Source organism: Myodes glareolus, chromosome 14 (genome assembly GCF_982192425.1).
Source record: "Myodes glareolus chromosome 14, mMyoGla1.1, whole genome shotgun sequence".
Lineage (NCBI taxonomy): Eukaryota > Metazoa > Chordata > Mammalia > Rodentia > Cricetidae > Myodes > Myodes glareolus.
Window position 1 is genome coordinate 4,839,086 of NC_142039.1, and position 16,126 is coordinate 4,855,211.

At 38.6% G+C, this 16,126-nt stretch overlaps 1 protein-coding gene across 23 annotated transcripts in view; it reads left to right on the forward strand.

The window, feature by feature from the left end:
* Positions 1 to 16,126, forward strand: part of Crem (cAMP responsive element modulator) — a 76,808-nt gene that overhangs the window by 18,837 nt on the left and 41,845 nt on the right. For 19 of the 23 annotated variants that reach the window (XR_015005012.2, XM_048460735.3, XM_048460748.3 and 16 more), the window contains one exon: positions 2,154 to 2,271. Coding sequence is in view for 22 of the 23 variants with exons in the window: in XM_048460735.3 (XP_048316692.1) it covers positions 2,154 to 2,271 (118 nt within the window). In the remaining variant the exon portion in view is untranslated. Of the gene's footprint in view, positions 1 to 2,153; positions 2,272 to 11,519; positions 11,769 to 16,126 lie in introns of those variants that run through there. The other 4 variants (XM_048460749.3, XM_048460746.3, XM_048460757.3 and 1 more) reach the window with 4 other exon arrangements.

The following is a 16,126-nucleotide window of genomic DNA, read 5'->3' on the forward strand; positions in this document are numbered from 1 at the left end:
TTAGAAGCTGCTTGCTGCCAACAGATCCAGGTACGTAATTATAACATAATATAGACAATGGGGAAGGAAATCTTTCCTATCACATCACAGTATAAAGCAGGTGTATTAAGTCCTGAGGATTACTGATGCTGAACCTGTCCTGTAGTATTTCACCTAATATTGTTATTCGTTCGTACTAAACAGAACACTTATCAAGAAGACAATTATGTGGTTGTTTTAAGTCATAAAAATTACGTTTGTTACTGTTCGTTGTGTGGAGGTCAGAGGACTACTTGCTTGTTTTGGATTTCTTAGTCTGCCCAGGGATTGAACTCAAATCACCAAGTTTGGCAGCAAGCACTAAACAGCCAATTCCTATAATACATTATTCCCTTAATATCTTTTGTGTTTATTGAGCACAAAATTAATGTCAAAGCATTAAGACTCTGTTACTGAGCCTAGTTCCTTTGCCCTTTTTCCTTTTTATTTATTTTTATTTTTATTTATTCTTCTCTCATATAATACATCCTGAGTGAATCCTTCCCTCTTCCCTCTCCTCCCAGTTCCTCCCTGTTTCCCCAGATCCACTGCTCCTCCATTTTTATTTAGAAAAGAGCAGGCCTTCCAGGGTATGAACAGAAAGAATGTGGGGTAAAAAGATGCAATAAGACTAGGCACTAACCATTATGTCAAGGTTGGACAAGGCAATCTAGTATAGGGAAAAGGTTCCCAGGATCAGGCAAAAGAGTCATAAACACCCTGCCTCCCACTATTAAGAGTCTCACAAAACCCCCAAGCTAAACAAACAGCCACAGATGTATATAGCACAGACCAATGAAGACTTTGTGATTACTGCTCCAGTCACTGCGAGCCCCTGTGAGCCCTGCTTAGTTGATTCTATGAGCCATGTTCTCCTGGTGGTGTTGGGTTCCCTAAGCTCTGCCCAATGTTTGGCTATGGTTCTCTGTATCTGCTCCTATCAGCTGACTGTAGAAACCTTTCTGATGATTATTGGGCTAGGCACCAATCTATGAGTATAGTAGAATATTAGGAATCATTTTATTGCCTTTTTTTTTTTGTAATGCAAGTAGTGTTTGATTTTACCCTATGTTTCTGGGCCAGGCAGCTTCCAGTTCCTGGCTATCTAGGCAGTTTCAGGCATGGGCTCTTTCTCAGTGGCTTGGGCCTCAAGGTTTTGTGGTGAGTTGATGTACCAGTCCTACCACTGGAAACTGCCTAGTTACAGATGACTGGTTCAGGCTCCATATCCTTTATTAGTAGGAGTCCTCACTAGGATCACCATCATAGGTTCCAGGAAGTTTCCAATGCACTGGGTTTCTACATTGCCCCAAAAATGCCCCCCCCAATTCCAGTCATCTCTCCACACACTTTCCCTTTATCCTCCCCCTCCTACCTAATCTGTCCTGTTCTCATCCCCACCCACCACAGTCCACCTGAAAAGTGTTTTATTTCCCCTTCCCAGGGGAGTCCATACATTCCCCTAGAGCCTCCTTGTTACTTAGCCTTTCTGGGTCTGTGGGTTGTAGCATGATTATCATTTTATTAACAACTAATGTCTACTTAGAAGTGAGTACATACCATGTTTGTTTTTCTGCATCTGGGTTGCCTTACTTAGGATGATTTTTTTTTCTAGTTCCATCCATTTGCCTGAAAATTAAATTGCTGAGTAATACTATTGTGTAGATATATCACATTTTATCTATTTTTCAGTTGAGGGACATCTAGGTTGTCTCCATTTTCTGGCTATTATGAAAAAAGTCACTATGAACACAGTCGCGCAAGAGTTCTTGTGATGAGTTGGAGTCTCCTTTGGGTATATTCCCAGGAGTGGTGTAGCTGTATCTTGAGGTAGATTGATTGCCAATTTTCTGAGGAACCACCATAGTTGCTGTATAAGTTTGCACTGCCACCAGCACTGGAGGAGTATTCCCTTGCTCCACATCTGCCAGCATAAGCTGTCACTGTGTTTTTTGACCTTAGCCATTCTGGCAGGTATAAGATGGAATCTGAAAAAAGAAAGAAAAGAAAAGGCAGTGTAGATGGATTCCAGAAGTGACTATCAGATAGCTAGGTAAACAGTAGCCAGTGATTCTAGATCCTTCAGTTATTGCCTTAATGTGTTTTTCTTTTTCTTTTTGTTTTTTTTTTTTTAGGCAAATGACCATGGAAACAATTGAATCAGAACAGCATCGAAGTGTAATACACTCTGGGGCAGAGCACAGCTCTGCTCATATGCAGACTGGACAAATTTCTGTTCCTACTCTAGCTCAGGTAGGCCACAGGCAGGCACTGATAAAAGTTAAAATAAATAGAAATGAGAATTGTATGAAGATTTTTTTCACTTATCTTAAACATCCCATATTTATTTATTTGACTGACGAGAAGATATTTTTGCATTGTAACATAGTCTTGGTAGTACCCTGACCCGCACTGTTCCTAGCAATGTGGGAAGGAAAGAGAAAGACTCCTTTGCATGTAAACTCCCAAGTTATTACTTGACTGATTTGCTAATTCCAAATATATACAGTCCTAATTTGCTATTTATAATGTTGGTGGGAATTTTCTATTTGATCATTATATATTTAGTTTGATCTTTATTTTCCTATCAGTTAGATTTTGATTTTTTTATTAGTTCTTTGAGATTTTTGTATACCATATTTTGATCATATTCACCCCTCTTCAACTGCTCAAGTTTCTTCCCAACATTGTGTCCTCTTTTATAATTACATTTTTTTTTCTTTTTGAGACAGAATCTCACTGTGTAATCCTGACTGGCCTGGAACTCACCATGTAGACCAGGCTGGCCTTGGACCTATAGAGTTCTACTTGCCTCTGCCTCCTGAGTGCTGAGATTAAAATCTCTTATTCTCTGTATCTTGACCAGTTGTGGGTCTCTATGTTAATTTCCATCTATTGCAAACAGAAGCCTTTCTGATCATGGTTGAGAGGTGCTGGGTACAGATTTCAACTCATCAGCAAACCTTAAATCCAACTAGGAAGTGGTTGGTTGATTTCGTGATGTTCATGCCACTCTTATACCAGTGGCATGTCTTCTCAGGGCAATCATTATTGTGGCTTGTATGGTTCATAAGTGGCTGATATTGATGATTAGTTTTTCCTCCAGTAGCGTGAATAGCACCCTGTTGCATTATGGAAGCTAGCCAGTAGGGGTAAAGCTTTCAGGTCACTACTAGTTTCTACGACTCTGGTATGTGGCTTTTTTTTTAGCAACAGAGTCTTACTGTCACATTTCAGAGGGTAACAAATAATATTAGCAGTAGTAGTTTGTAGTGTGTGGGAGTCTGTTGTACCTTACTAGTCAACAACTCAAAAGGAGATGATCCATTCCTAGTACTAGGGTAAGGAAACTTATAATAGAAAGTATTTAATTGGGAGTTTGCTTATAGCTTTAGAGGATTAGTCCATGATCATCATGACAGGAAGCATAGTGGCAGGCAGGTTTTGGCAGGCATAGTGTTGAAACTGTAGCTGCATATTTTATATCCTGATTTGTAGGCAGAAGAGAGCTAAACTGGCCAAGTGGGGACTTGTAAAACCTAAAAGCCCACCCCCAGTGACACATCTCCTCCAACAAGGCCACACCTTCTAATCTTCCCTTTTACTGCTCTCGTTTGTAGAGTGAAAATGGGAGAGTGGGGCCTAAAATTGAAGCAGATTAAATCTCATGCAATAGCCAAGTTTACTCAGAGCATTAGATAACTTATATCTGGATGAGTCACCTGAGTAAAGTATATAATCACAAGGACAAGATGCATGTGATAAAAACTTATTTTTTTATAGAGGCATATGAACCAGTAATAGCCAGTTGTAATGAATAATCTGAGCTGAGTTCACTCCTATCTACTATACTTGGGGGGAGGGCATGAAAGCCCATCCCAAGAACAACCCATAGGAATAGAGGATACAAGACTGTTTGACTTGTTTACCTGGAGCTTTCTCACAAGACCTCAGAAATCTCCCACAGCTTCATTCATGGGCTGTGTTCTGACATCTTTCCCTTTTTTATTTATATTTTTTCCCTTTTTATTTTAAAAGCAGAATATCTAGTGGTTTTGATTTGAGATGTTGTAGATCAATCTAATTGTCATTTGATGCACGAGTATCCTGTAAGCAAGCAAATTATAATATTTGAACAGTGAAAGCATTGAAATACTGTGTCACCAAGAACAGAGATCCAAATTATGCCCAGTCACACTATTATATTGATCAGAAAAATCTAGAGAATATCTTGAAAAGCTATTCTGGTATCTGGTAAAACAAAAGTACATATATGCCTTCTAATAGGAATGCAAATTTTATAATGGCTGTTGCAAATAGGAAGCAGTTTAAATCCCAAGAAAAAATTAAACACAGTCTCTTCCTAGATGAATGCATGTGTCTATTACAGTGTCGCGGTCCAGGCATAAACATAGAGTCATTAGTAAAATAACTTCTCCCATGGTGCACAGGGCCTTAGCTTGGCCCCACATTGGCAGACTTGATTTCAATAATATGGTGAATATTTCCTTTTGCCCTTCAGTTTGAAGTTTGCTATCTTTCTGGTGACTTCTACTGTCTCTCTGACTTGATTGCTCAGGGCTAGAGGAGCTGAAGAGGGATCTATAATGTTTCAGTGCATCCATCTGCAATGGCAGATGCATACCCTTCCCAATTTTCTGGAGAAGTAAAAATAGGGCAAGTTAATGCTTCAGCTTGCTTATTTCCTTCTGCAATAGAACCATGAGTCCAGTGCTGGAAATAGTCCTACAACATAAGCAGAATCTGAAACTATATTTAAGGGTTTATGAACTAACCATAATAGATAAGAAAAAAAGCCAGTTCCACCTATTGGGCTAATGAAAAAGAAATATTAATAGATTGATGAATATCTGGACCATAAATTCCTCCTATACTGTTAGATGAGCCATCAATAAAATAAGTATCTGCCTGTGGAATGGGAGAAGGTTAAACAATTTTTGTTATCATAAATTTAGTTCTTATGAAAAAAATCCCATAGTTTGCCAGCTGGATATTGGTTTCCTATTCTTCTGTAATTTATTATGAAGTAATTTATGAATGAAATTTGAAAATCTATAGTGTTCTGCAATCCTCTTAAAACCTGATTGTTAGTTTAAAGTAATATAATACAGCAAGGATCAAATCCATATAATTGTGGACATCAGTTCCTCTGATTTACTAATTAAGAAGAGTAAGGTAAGCAGTTAGTATTTTATGGCCCATCTGGTATAAATAGATACAGTCCAAATGTTTATCCTTTTGTGCTATAATACCTGTAGGAGACAATTTAGTGGGGAAAAAATAACTAAATATAAAGGTAGTGAAGGAGCCATACTGTACACAAATGCTTTTTAGTCTGAATTCAAATATCTGTAGTACTTTTCTTGCCTCTCAAGATAATATGCAAAGACATGTCACCTCTCCTTCTAGAGTTTATATATATAAACTATCTATCTGTCTGTCTGTCTATCTATCTATCTATCTAAATAATCGGGTAGTGCATAAGTAGGTAAACATTTTGATTTTGCTGACGTTGCATCAAATATACCAAGTGCAGCTCCTGCGGCTGGGGACAAATTGGTAAACAAATTCCATTTTCAAGCTGTGTCCTAGCTTATGTTGTAAAGTTAGCCTTTTTATAGGCTCTCCTAATTCCTATTAAAAAGTGAAGAGAGTTCAAGATTAGCTAGATCATCACATTCGCTACACCTCCTTCTCTGGGTCTATCTCATAGCTGACTTCAGCTCCCTATTTGTGATGCCACTTGTTCACTGCTCTGGTTGGCAGTGTGAACTGGGGATAGCGGGGCCTAAAAATGAGGCAGATTAAAGTCTCATGTAATAGTCAACTTTATTCAGAGCATCAAACAATTATTAACTCTGAGGGTTAATAAGAGTCACCTAAGTAAAGTATGCAATCACAGGGACAGGCTGCATGTGGCAAAACATGTTTTTCTGTAGAGGCATATGAGCCAATAATAGCCAGTTGTAATGAATAATCTGAAGTAAACCCTACATCTAGGAGGGTCAAAAAGCACATTCCAAGAACAACCTATGTTATGGAGGAGCAGAGGTTATCAGACTCTTGTCTTGTTTACTTGGAGTTTTCTCATAGGGTCTTAGAAATATCATACAGCTTCATTCATGGACCATGTTCTGACATCTTCCTAAACAGTCCAACAACTAAAACCAAACATTCAGGTATGAGTCTGTGGAGGCCATTCTTATCCATTCCACCACAGGGGCTTTTATTTGATAGTGTATGATATCTATCGGGGCATTGCTACCTCTACTAGAAAGAAAGAAAACCTCATTCTGATCCAAGATGACCTACAACTAAGAATGTAGTTAGTGTAGCCTGGTCTTAAACTCAGTGTACTGCTTCTGTCTCAGACACCCAAGTGTGAGCTACTACATCTGGCTTCAGTTAGGTCTGAAACTTCAAAATGGTTTCATTCAGAGAGTGCTAATAATACTTAATGCCCCTTGATCAGATCCCAAGATACTTATATAAATAGGTAATAAAACAAATACATTTATGAGTTTATTGGTTTATTAAATAGTTAAGAAAGTAAATGTTTAAAAGAATACCTACTGACTGACTTTTGCCATAGTTTTAAACACAGAGACTTGTAGCTTCTGACTTAAAATAAAGCTTTGAAGTGGTGTATCAGTTACTTTTCAGTTGCTGTGTTAAAACACCATGACCAACTTAAGGAAGAAGAGTTTGTTTTGGGCTTATGGTTCCAGAGGGATAGGTAGCCATGATGGCAGAGTGGAGAAATGTTACCAAGTGGCAGGAGTGGTGCCTGCAGCAGGATACTGAGAGTTCAGACCTTGAGCAAAGCACGGAGCAGAGAGAGTGAAGAGAGAAGAGCCAAGTCCTTAGACTCTCAGAGCCTGCCTTCAGATATGTACTTCCTACAGCAAGACCACCTCTCAGACCTACCCCAGCAGTGCCTGCCCAAATGGGGAGCATTGTTTCAAAGCACCATGAGTAATGAGCTCTATAAGTATTTCAACAATTCCAGTACACATGAAATGGTGGTATGTGCTGTATACACTGCAAAAAGAATGAGGCATATAGCAGAGGAAGTAGTCAGTTGACTAGGCACTCTATGTGATTTTCATTTGAGGTAAGTACAAGGGCTAGTAGTTTTTTAGGTGGGTGTGGAAAGAGAGGGGAGAGTATTCTGGGTGGAGAGAGGAATGTGTGCAAAAGTACAGTTAGCCTATGGGAAACTATAGACAAGCAGCATTTTGGGAGGTGGTCTACTGTCTAGTCTGGGAATCAGAACTGGTAAAAGTATGCCAACGGTTATAGATAGTTGAGACTTTAAAGTACCCTGTACTCTAAATACACTTAAAATATTTTTATATGCCCACTGTGTTTAGAATACTAGTAGCCCTGTGGAGATGGGTTTGAAAGTCAGTCAACCAATAGGCAGACCATTACTAGGATTCCGGTGGAGTCATGGCCATGTGGGACACAGGAACTACTATAATTTTTTATAATTAAAGATGTATGTGTGTGTGTGTGTGTGTGTGTGTGTGTGTGTGTGTGTGTTTGTGTGCACATGCATCTGCAAGTAACAGTGGAGGCCAGAAGGAATTATTGGGTCCCCTGGAATTGGAGTTACAGGCAGTTGTGAGCTGCTCAGTGTGGGTACTGGGAACCAAAGTTGGGTCCTCTGAAAGAACAGCAAACATTCTGAGTTTCTGAGCTGTCTCCAGCACCCGCCCCCAGAATCTTAAGTAAAATATTTATTTATTTATTTAGTGTGTGTGTACTGGCACACATAGGGCTAGAAAGTTGACTTAGCAACTTAGTTACCAAGCTTGATGACCTGAGTTTGATTCCTAGGACCCACATGGTAGAAGAAGAAAAACCAATACCAAAAGTTGTCCTGCTAATCTCCCTTCACATGTGCAGTTACACTGGAGTGCCCCCCAAGACGCACACAGATAACTGATAAGTAAATAAGCAAGCAGAAAGCAAATGAAACTCTATATCTTAACATCTAGAGATATAGTATAATCATTTTGACATTTTTGTGCATATCCTTCACTATTTTATCTGTGAGAATAGAATAGAATAGAATGAAAAGTATATATTTTTTCCACTTTGGGTGTTTCTGTTTTATTTTGCTTTTAAACTGTATTTCCTGGTCTCAAATTCTGCCATTTATTGCTGAAGTCACAGTTGAAATAAACCCTTCCTTTTGCCTCTCCTTTCTTTTCCTTTAGTGCTGACTCACTAACTTTTGCTTATATCATTTTTCCAGAGACATCTACTGAGCACAGTCAGTACACTAGGTCCGTTCATTTTAAGTTGATAGATGTGCAGTTCTAAGGGTCCATCAGACTGGTGAACTCTAGCTGTACAGGCCTCAGTCACAAATTGCTGAATAGGTTACCACTAAGCTTCCCCCAAAGCACTTGTGATTTATGCATTATATATATATATATATATCTCGATATCTATCTATCTATCTATCTATCTATCTATCTATCTATCTATCTATCTATCTATCTATAGTGTGTGTGTGTGTACACACATCATGTGAGTTCCATGACACTCATGTAGAGATTAGAGGACAGCTTCATTCAGACATGTCCTAAGTCTCTATTCTCCTTTCTATTCTCATTACTCCATCTTAAGGAATCTATACTTTCAGTTTTCCTATCCTTTCTCCTTATTTAATTCTTTAAACCTATTGAAACCTAGTTTTGGGGCCACTGGGATGACTCAGCAGGTAAAGGTGCCTGCTGCCAAACCAAGCAATTGGACTTTGATTCCTGAAAGGAGAAAGCCAACTTCTTCAAGTCATCCTCTAACTTCAATAAAATTAAATTTGAGGATGATAATTTAGACTTAAGTTCAGTTTATGAGCAGGATTAATCATTTAGGTCTTGTAGTATTTAAAGCTATTCATGCCCGAGTAATTACTATTATTACATAGTAATATATATTATATATAATATATATGTATGTATAAATCAAAAAGTCAAGCCCAAAAGTATTTAAATCCTGTTACATGTGTCCAAAGTGGCTGATTATTCTTATTAGTTTCTGATAGCCAATAAAATTAAATTTGAGGATGGTAATTTAGGCTTAAGTTCAGCTTTGTATGAAGATTATTTATTTTCTTATGTGACCAAATCATCATTAAACCATGAGGAACTAAAAGTTGTGACCAAAATGCTCAGTGTCTTTTGTGTGTGATATGGTTTGATCTTAGTAGCTGTGGCACTCCTGGTCTTTCCAGAGCTTCTGCTAATCAGGTATCTGAAGATCATATTTTAAAGACCTGGAAACTGTTGATCTTGGTCTTTGCCTTAAGGCTCTGTACTGATGAGTGGAGAGAGGGAGCCCACCAGGCAATGGCTGCAGTTTGTTTCTCTGCTTTATAACTTTCCTCTTATGTGTGGCACCATTTTCGTCTCTGTTCAAAGGTCACATTGCAGGGTAGCTATGTGTAGTGCCCTATGCCTATAATTCCTAGTACGTAGGAGTTGGAGGTAGAAGGATTAGAGCTTCTAAGATTAGACTCTGCTACACAGTGACTTCAGAGTCAGCCTGAGCCACATGAGAGTCTGTCCTCGAGAAATAAAAACTAGGCCAGCAAGACAGCAAGATAGCTTACCAGGAGGAGATACTTATGGCCGAACCTGACAATGTGAGCCCACCCAACCCTGAAAAAAACTCATTAGTAATTTAAAGGATCTATTTTATTTTATTTATTTTTTAAAAATGTTTTCTTTATTATTTATTATGTGTACAGTGTTCTGCCTGCTTGTACACCTGCAGGCCAGAAGAGGGCATTAGATCTCATTATAGATGGTTGTGAGTCACCATGTGGTTGCTGTGAATTTAATTCAGGACCTTTGGAAGAGCAGTCAGTGCTCTTAACCTCTGAGCCATCTCTCCAGCCCAGGATCTATTTTAAATAACCCAAAAGAAACTCTTTCCAAAAATCAGAATGCTAAAAACCAAAAATACTACATATCTAAATAGCTTTAGTTATATTTACATACTCTGGAACAAGTGGCAATCGTCTTGCCTAAGCCTTGTAGTTGCTAGGATTAGAGCATGAGACACCATGCACAGGTACTTGTAGTTGTTTATTTTGTTTAGGTGTGTGTGTGTGTGTGTGTGTGTGTGTGTGTGTGTGTGTGTGTGTGATTTTGCCTAGATGGTGCCTATAGAAGGTGTCAGAAGTTAGCATTGGATCCCTTGGAATGAGAGCTACAGTTATCTACCATGTGTGGGAGCTGAATCTGGGTCTTTTACAAGAACAAGTGCTTGTAGCTGTCAACCTCTCTCTCCTATTACTTTAACCATTTTTAAAAATTGTATTTTTTATTTATTCATCTTGTTTGTTGGGATAAATACAGAGGTCAGAGGAGCCTGTTTTATAGTGTGGATCTCAGGAATTGGACTCAGGTTGTTAGGCTTAGCAAGTACCTTTGTACACTGAGCCATCTTACAAGCCATGGTAATTTTTTTAAAAAAATTTACTTTTTTAAATAGTTTATGCATGTGTTTGGGGGAATGGGGAGATAAATGCTCACCTGTGCTCACTTGTGTGGCATCCAGAGTACTGCACTGGTTACAGGTATATCCAGGGTCACACCTGGATTTTTACATGGGTACCAGAGGTCCATATTGAGGTTCTCATTCTTATACAGCAAGTATTGAACTTTTCTACCCTGGAACCTGAAACTCTGTCCACAAATAGGTCTCCTTTTCTTTCCCCTTGCTATTCTACTCTACTCTCTGATCCCATGAAACTCTGCCCACAAACAGGTCTCTTTTCTTTCCCTCTTGCTATTCTACTCTACTCTCTGAACCCATGAAGTTAACTGCCTACCTCCTAGACATAGAGTTGTCTAGAATTTATCTGTTTGTGACTGGCTTATTTCATTTGTCATAATTTCCTCTAAGTTCATCCATGTAGCTTGAGATAAGTTTCCTTCTTTTTAAGGCTGTATAAAATATTCTATTGTATGTCTTTGTTATTATTATTATTTTAGTTTTTTTGAGACAGCGTTTCTCTGTGTAACAGCCCTAGCTGTCCTGGGATTAGCTCTGTACTCACAGAGATCTGCCTGCCTCTGCCTCCCAAGTGCTGGGATTAAAGGTGTGCACCACCACTGCCCGGCCTCAAGTGTTCAATTTATAGTGTTCTGTTTTTCTGTTTTCAGCCTCTAAATATTTGAGATATTCTTTAAACACTATTTTCCATCAAGACACATCAACAACTTTCCTGATCATTGAAGGGAATTTCATTTTAGTCCTTGAGGTTAATCTGGATAATTCTTGAGATTTGATCTCTCAGGCAGCAGAGTGGACAGAGCCTGTGGTCTGCTATATTGTGAATTCATATCTCTTTAACCTCTTATTAGCTGTCCTGAATGCAGGCCCATGTCTGTGACATTCTCAGCTCTATTATGACATCACAAACCCCACCGTGAGGGAACCTAGCTACACACTGGAGCTGGTCTACTAGGTGCTGATCGCATGCTGTGCTACAACACTGTGAGGTTTCCCTAGTATAAGTGTCATTTTTAGAACTTTTTAAAAAAGTTCCAAAGCCAAGTGAGGCTATCAATCGCATCACCTACCCTGTTTCTTCAGATTAACTACTGTCTGTAGTGGGTTCTCAGTGGATGTGGTGGCATCAGCATAACCTATGCTTCAGACATCCTATAGAAGAAGATTATTCTTCAGGGGATCTGGATAAAAAGGTAAAATCTTACCTGCTGTGTGTTCATTCTATATGCTGTCAAAGCCCTGAGGAAAAAAGCCTCAAACTATAAAGTATAACATATGCCACCTTTATGTTTTTAGCTTGTTCTTGAGAAGACGACTCTTTGATTTTTGGAATGAGATATATACAGTCTTAGTTAGCCCTCTCTCTGACTTTTGCCTTCTCTTCTTTTAGGCTTTCTGTGCCGATGTCCCCTCCCCTTTCACATCAGATCCCCATGCTCCTCTGCTGCATTTCCTTCTCATTCCTTGCTTTGATTTTTCTTTGAAGAATCGAGCACTATCCAAAACATTTGATTCCCCAATTGTTTTCTTCCTTTCTGACTTGGGAGGGCGGGACTTTGATGCTTTCTGCTTAGTCCCCACTGGCTGAGCACTGGCCTGTGAAACACTGAGCAGGTACCCAGACATAGTTAGTGAATAGAAGAGAGAGTATATTAAAACATTTTGCATTTATGTGAAATTTTTGGTTATAAAAATTGTTTTAGGGCAGCCAGAGAGATGGTTCAGCAGGTAAAAGTGCTTGCTGCTCTCCCCACCCCTCAAACACTTGTCCTTATTTTCTCTTTACTACTTACTTTCCATTGCACTTCGGGAGATTTCTCAAGTCATGCCAAACTTGCATATCTGCTAACTTCTGAGTGCTAGGATTAAAGGTGTGTGCCACCATTAATTCATTTTTAAATGGATTTAATCTTTGCTTGCTTAAAACTGAATTTATCTCTTCATCTGAAGTGAAATGCTACTTTTTACTTATCCATTTTGATATTTAAGAGCAGATTAAGGTTCTTGAAACCTTAAACCTTGTTCTTCCTATGTCTTGTGTATATATCTTTCTTTGAAGACAGTCAAATATCCCAGGCCATATAACCACTATAACAACAAAAATACTAATAAATTGGGGGAGGGGCGGGAAGCCATGTGAGTTTTGTTGTTGTCTTTCTGCCCAGTTAATGGTGCCAGGGTGTGAGTTCCATCTTGTAGAGCAGGCTTTAAATCCAGCCAGAAAGTGTATGATTGCTCCCATGACATTCTTGCCACACAGTTGTACTAAGTGAACATACCTTGCCGGACAGTAGTTCCTGTAGCACACAGGGTTCACAGCTGAATTTGGTTGATGGTTACTTTTCTCTTCTGGCAGCATGCACCGTGGAACCTAGCCAGTAAGGGATGAAGCTTCTAGGTTGGTGCCAGTTTGATTTCTCCTTGTCCTATGACTCAAGTGTGTGTTATCTTCAGCAGTTGGGTCTTACCATCAAGTTCTGGAGGAAGAGCAATGGCAATAGCCTGTAATGTTTTGGGGGGCGTACATTGTGGGGGCGTACATTGTTATGGGAGTACATTGACCAACAGCTTGAAAAGTGGTGATCCATACTTAGCACTGAACTTTTTATTTGATTGCCTATGGTGTCTGCGAGTGGCCTTGTCTCCATTATCGGGTAACATCTTTAAAGTCCTTTTCTATGTTTTAGGAAACTTCTCTAGTTGAAGTTTCTATATTTTTTTCAAAGATCTTTAATGTTAGCTATTCCTTCCCACATTTCTGTATCCTGCCTTCCTATTCCTTGCCCCACTTCACCCTTCCTGTTATTATTTTCCTTTCTCCTCCCTCACACCACACACCTGTGTGCTATCCCTCTTCACTTTAAGCCCACCCCTGTGGCACCTTACTAGTTTTTTGACTTTTATGGGTATTTTAATTTAAATAGAATTATCTAGAAATTCAAAGGTAGCATCCATGAATGAGAGAGAACATGTGACATTTGTCTTTTTGGATTCTTGTTACCTCACTCAGAATGATTATTTTCAAATCCATCCATTTACCTGTGAATTTCATTTTTTCTTTTGCAGCTGAAAAATATTTTATTGTGCACATGTACCACATTTTCATTATCTACTTATCACTCGATGACATCAAGGCCGCTTCCTGTTCCTGGCTTTTGTGACTATAGTAACAGTAAATACTGATGAGCAGATATCTCTGTAAAAGAATAGAGAGTCCTTTGGAATATGCCCAGGTGCTAAAACTGGATCTTATAGTACAACTGTTTCTAGCTTTCTAGGGGACCTCACACTGAGTTACAAAGTGGAAGCACCAATTTGTACTCCCACCAACAGTGAATGTGTTTCGCCTTTTCACATAGACACCAACATTTGTGGTCCTTAAAAAAAACCATAGTAATTTTAACTGGGGTAAAGTGAAATCTCAAAGTGGTTTTCATTTGCGTGTCTCTGATGGCTAGAGATATTGAATATTTAAAGACGTATTTATTAGCTCTTTGTATTTCTTGTTTTGAGATTTCCCTGTTTAGTTTAATGCTCCATTTTAAGTTGGGTTTGTTTTTTTGTTTGCGTTTTTTGTATATTTTAGACAACCTCTGTCAGATGTCTAGGTGATAAAGATTTTTTCCCATTCTGGAAGTTGCTTTGCCGCTGGACTGGTGACTGTTTGGCTGCACAGAAGCTCGTTGTGACTTGTCGGTCAATGGCTGTGTTAGTGGGGTCCTGTTCACACAGCCCTTCCCTGTGCCTAGAAGCTGAAGCACATTCCCTTCCTCCTCACATTCAGGGTCTTACATTGAGGTCTGTGGCTCATTTAGAGCTGAGTCTTGTGTAGGTTGAAAGATAAGGATCTACTTTTATTCTTCCATATCTTTGACTGGCACCATTTATTGAAGATACTGTCTTTTCTTCAACATGTATTTTTGCCTCTTTGCTGAAAATCAGGGAACTGTAGGAATGTGGGATTATCTTTGGTTCTTCAGTTTTATTATATTAACAAATGTGTCTGTTTTAATGACAATACCACGCTCGTTTTATTACTATAGCTCTCAACTATTACTTGAAATCAGGGGTGGTACTTCAGCAGTGTTTTTATTGTTCAGGATTGTGTTAGCTAGTCTTTGTCTTTTAAGTTTCCATGTGAATTTTGAGATTAACTTCTCAATTTCTATGAAGAATTTTATTGAAATTTTGATGGGAATCAAATGCTTTAAGTAGGATGGTCTCTCCTTCTAGTATCTTCTTCAGTTTCTTCAGTATTGAATTTTCATTGTGCAGGTCTTTCATTTCTTTGGTTAGATATATTTCTAGATTTGTTTTTGAGGCTGTTATAAATGGGATTGTTTCCCAGGTTTCTTTCTCAATATGTTTGTCATCTGGTATGTAGGAAGGATACTGATTGTTATATATTAATTTTGTATTTTGTTATTTAACACTCTATCAGCTGTTGGAGTTTTCTGGTGAATTTCTGAGGGTATTTTATGTATAGAATTATATCATTTGAGATAAAATAACTTTGATTTCTTGTTTTCTATTTGTTTTCCTTATATCTCCCTCTTTTTTCTTACTACTCTAGTTAGACTTCACAAACTATGTCAAAGAGGAATGAAAAAAGTATTTATCTTGGGGGCTGGAGAGATAGCTCAGTGGTTAAGAGCATTGCCTGCTCTTCCAAAGGTCTTGAGTTCAATTCCCAGCAACCATATGGTGGCTCACAACCATCTGTAATGAGATCTGGTGCCCTCTCTGGCCTGCAGGCACACATGTAGGCAGATATTGTATGCATAATAAATGAATAAATATTTTAAAAAAGTATATATCTTTGTCTTATTCCTGTTTTAGTGGTAATACCTAGAGGTTTATTTATAGTTATCATTTTCATGATGTGGACTCATTGATCCTTCATTGAGATATGTCTCATTTATGACCAGATTCCTTAGTACTTTTGTCATGAAGTGATACTGGATTTTTATCAAAGCCCTTTTTTGAATCTAAAGAGATGATCTTTGAGTCTGTTTGTATGGCCATTATACTTATTGAATTATATATGTTGAAACATCCCTGTGTCTCTGGAATGAAGATGACTTGATTATAGTGATGATACCTTTGTTTTGATTTTTTTTTTTTTGAGACAGTGTTTTTCTATGTACCCTTGGCTGTCCTGGAATTCACTCTGTAGACCAGGCTGGCCTCAAACTCACAGATATTGTCTGGATCTGCCTCCCAAGTGCTAGGATTAAAAGCATATGCCACCACTGCTTGGTTTTGGATAATACTTATAAATGTTCTTGAATGTGGTTTGCAAGTATTTTATTGAGAAAGTTTGTGGTATATTCAATAGGAATATTGGCCTACAGTCCTATAATTTCGTTGTTGTTGCCTATCTGGATTTGTTATCAGGCAGTACTGGCTTTATAAAAACAATGTGTTGAGCTGGGCAGTGGTAGCTCACTCATTTAATCCCAGCACTCTGGGGGCAGAGGCAGGGATATCTGAGTTCAAGGCCAACTTGGTCTAGAGAGAGAGTTCCAGGATAGCCAGAACTGTTACACAG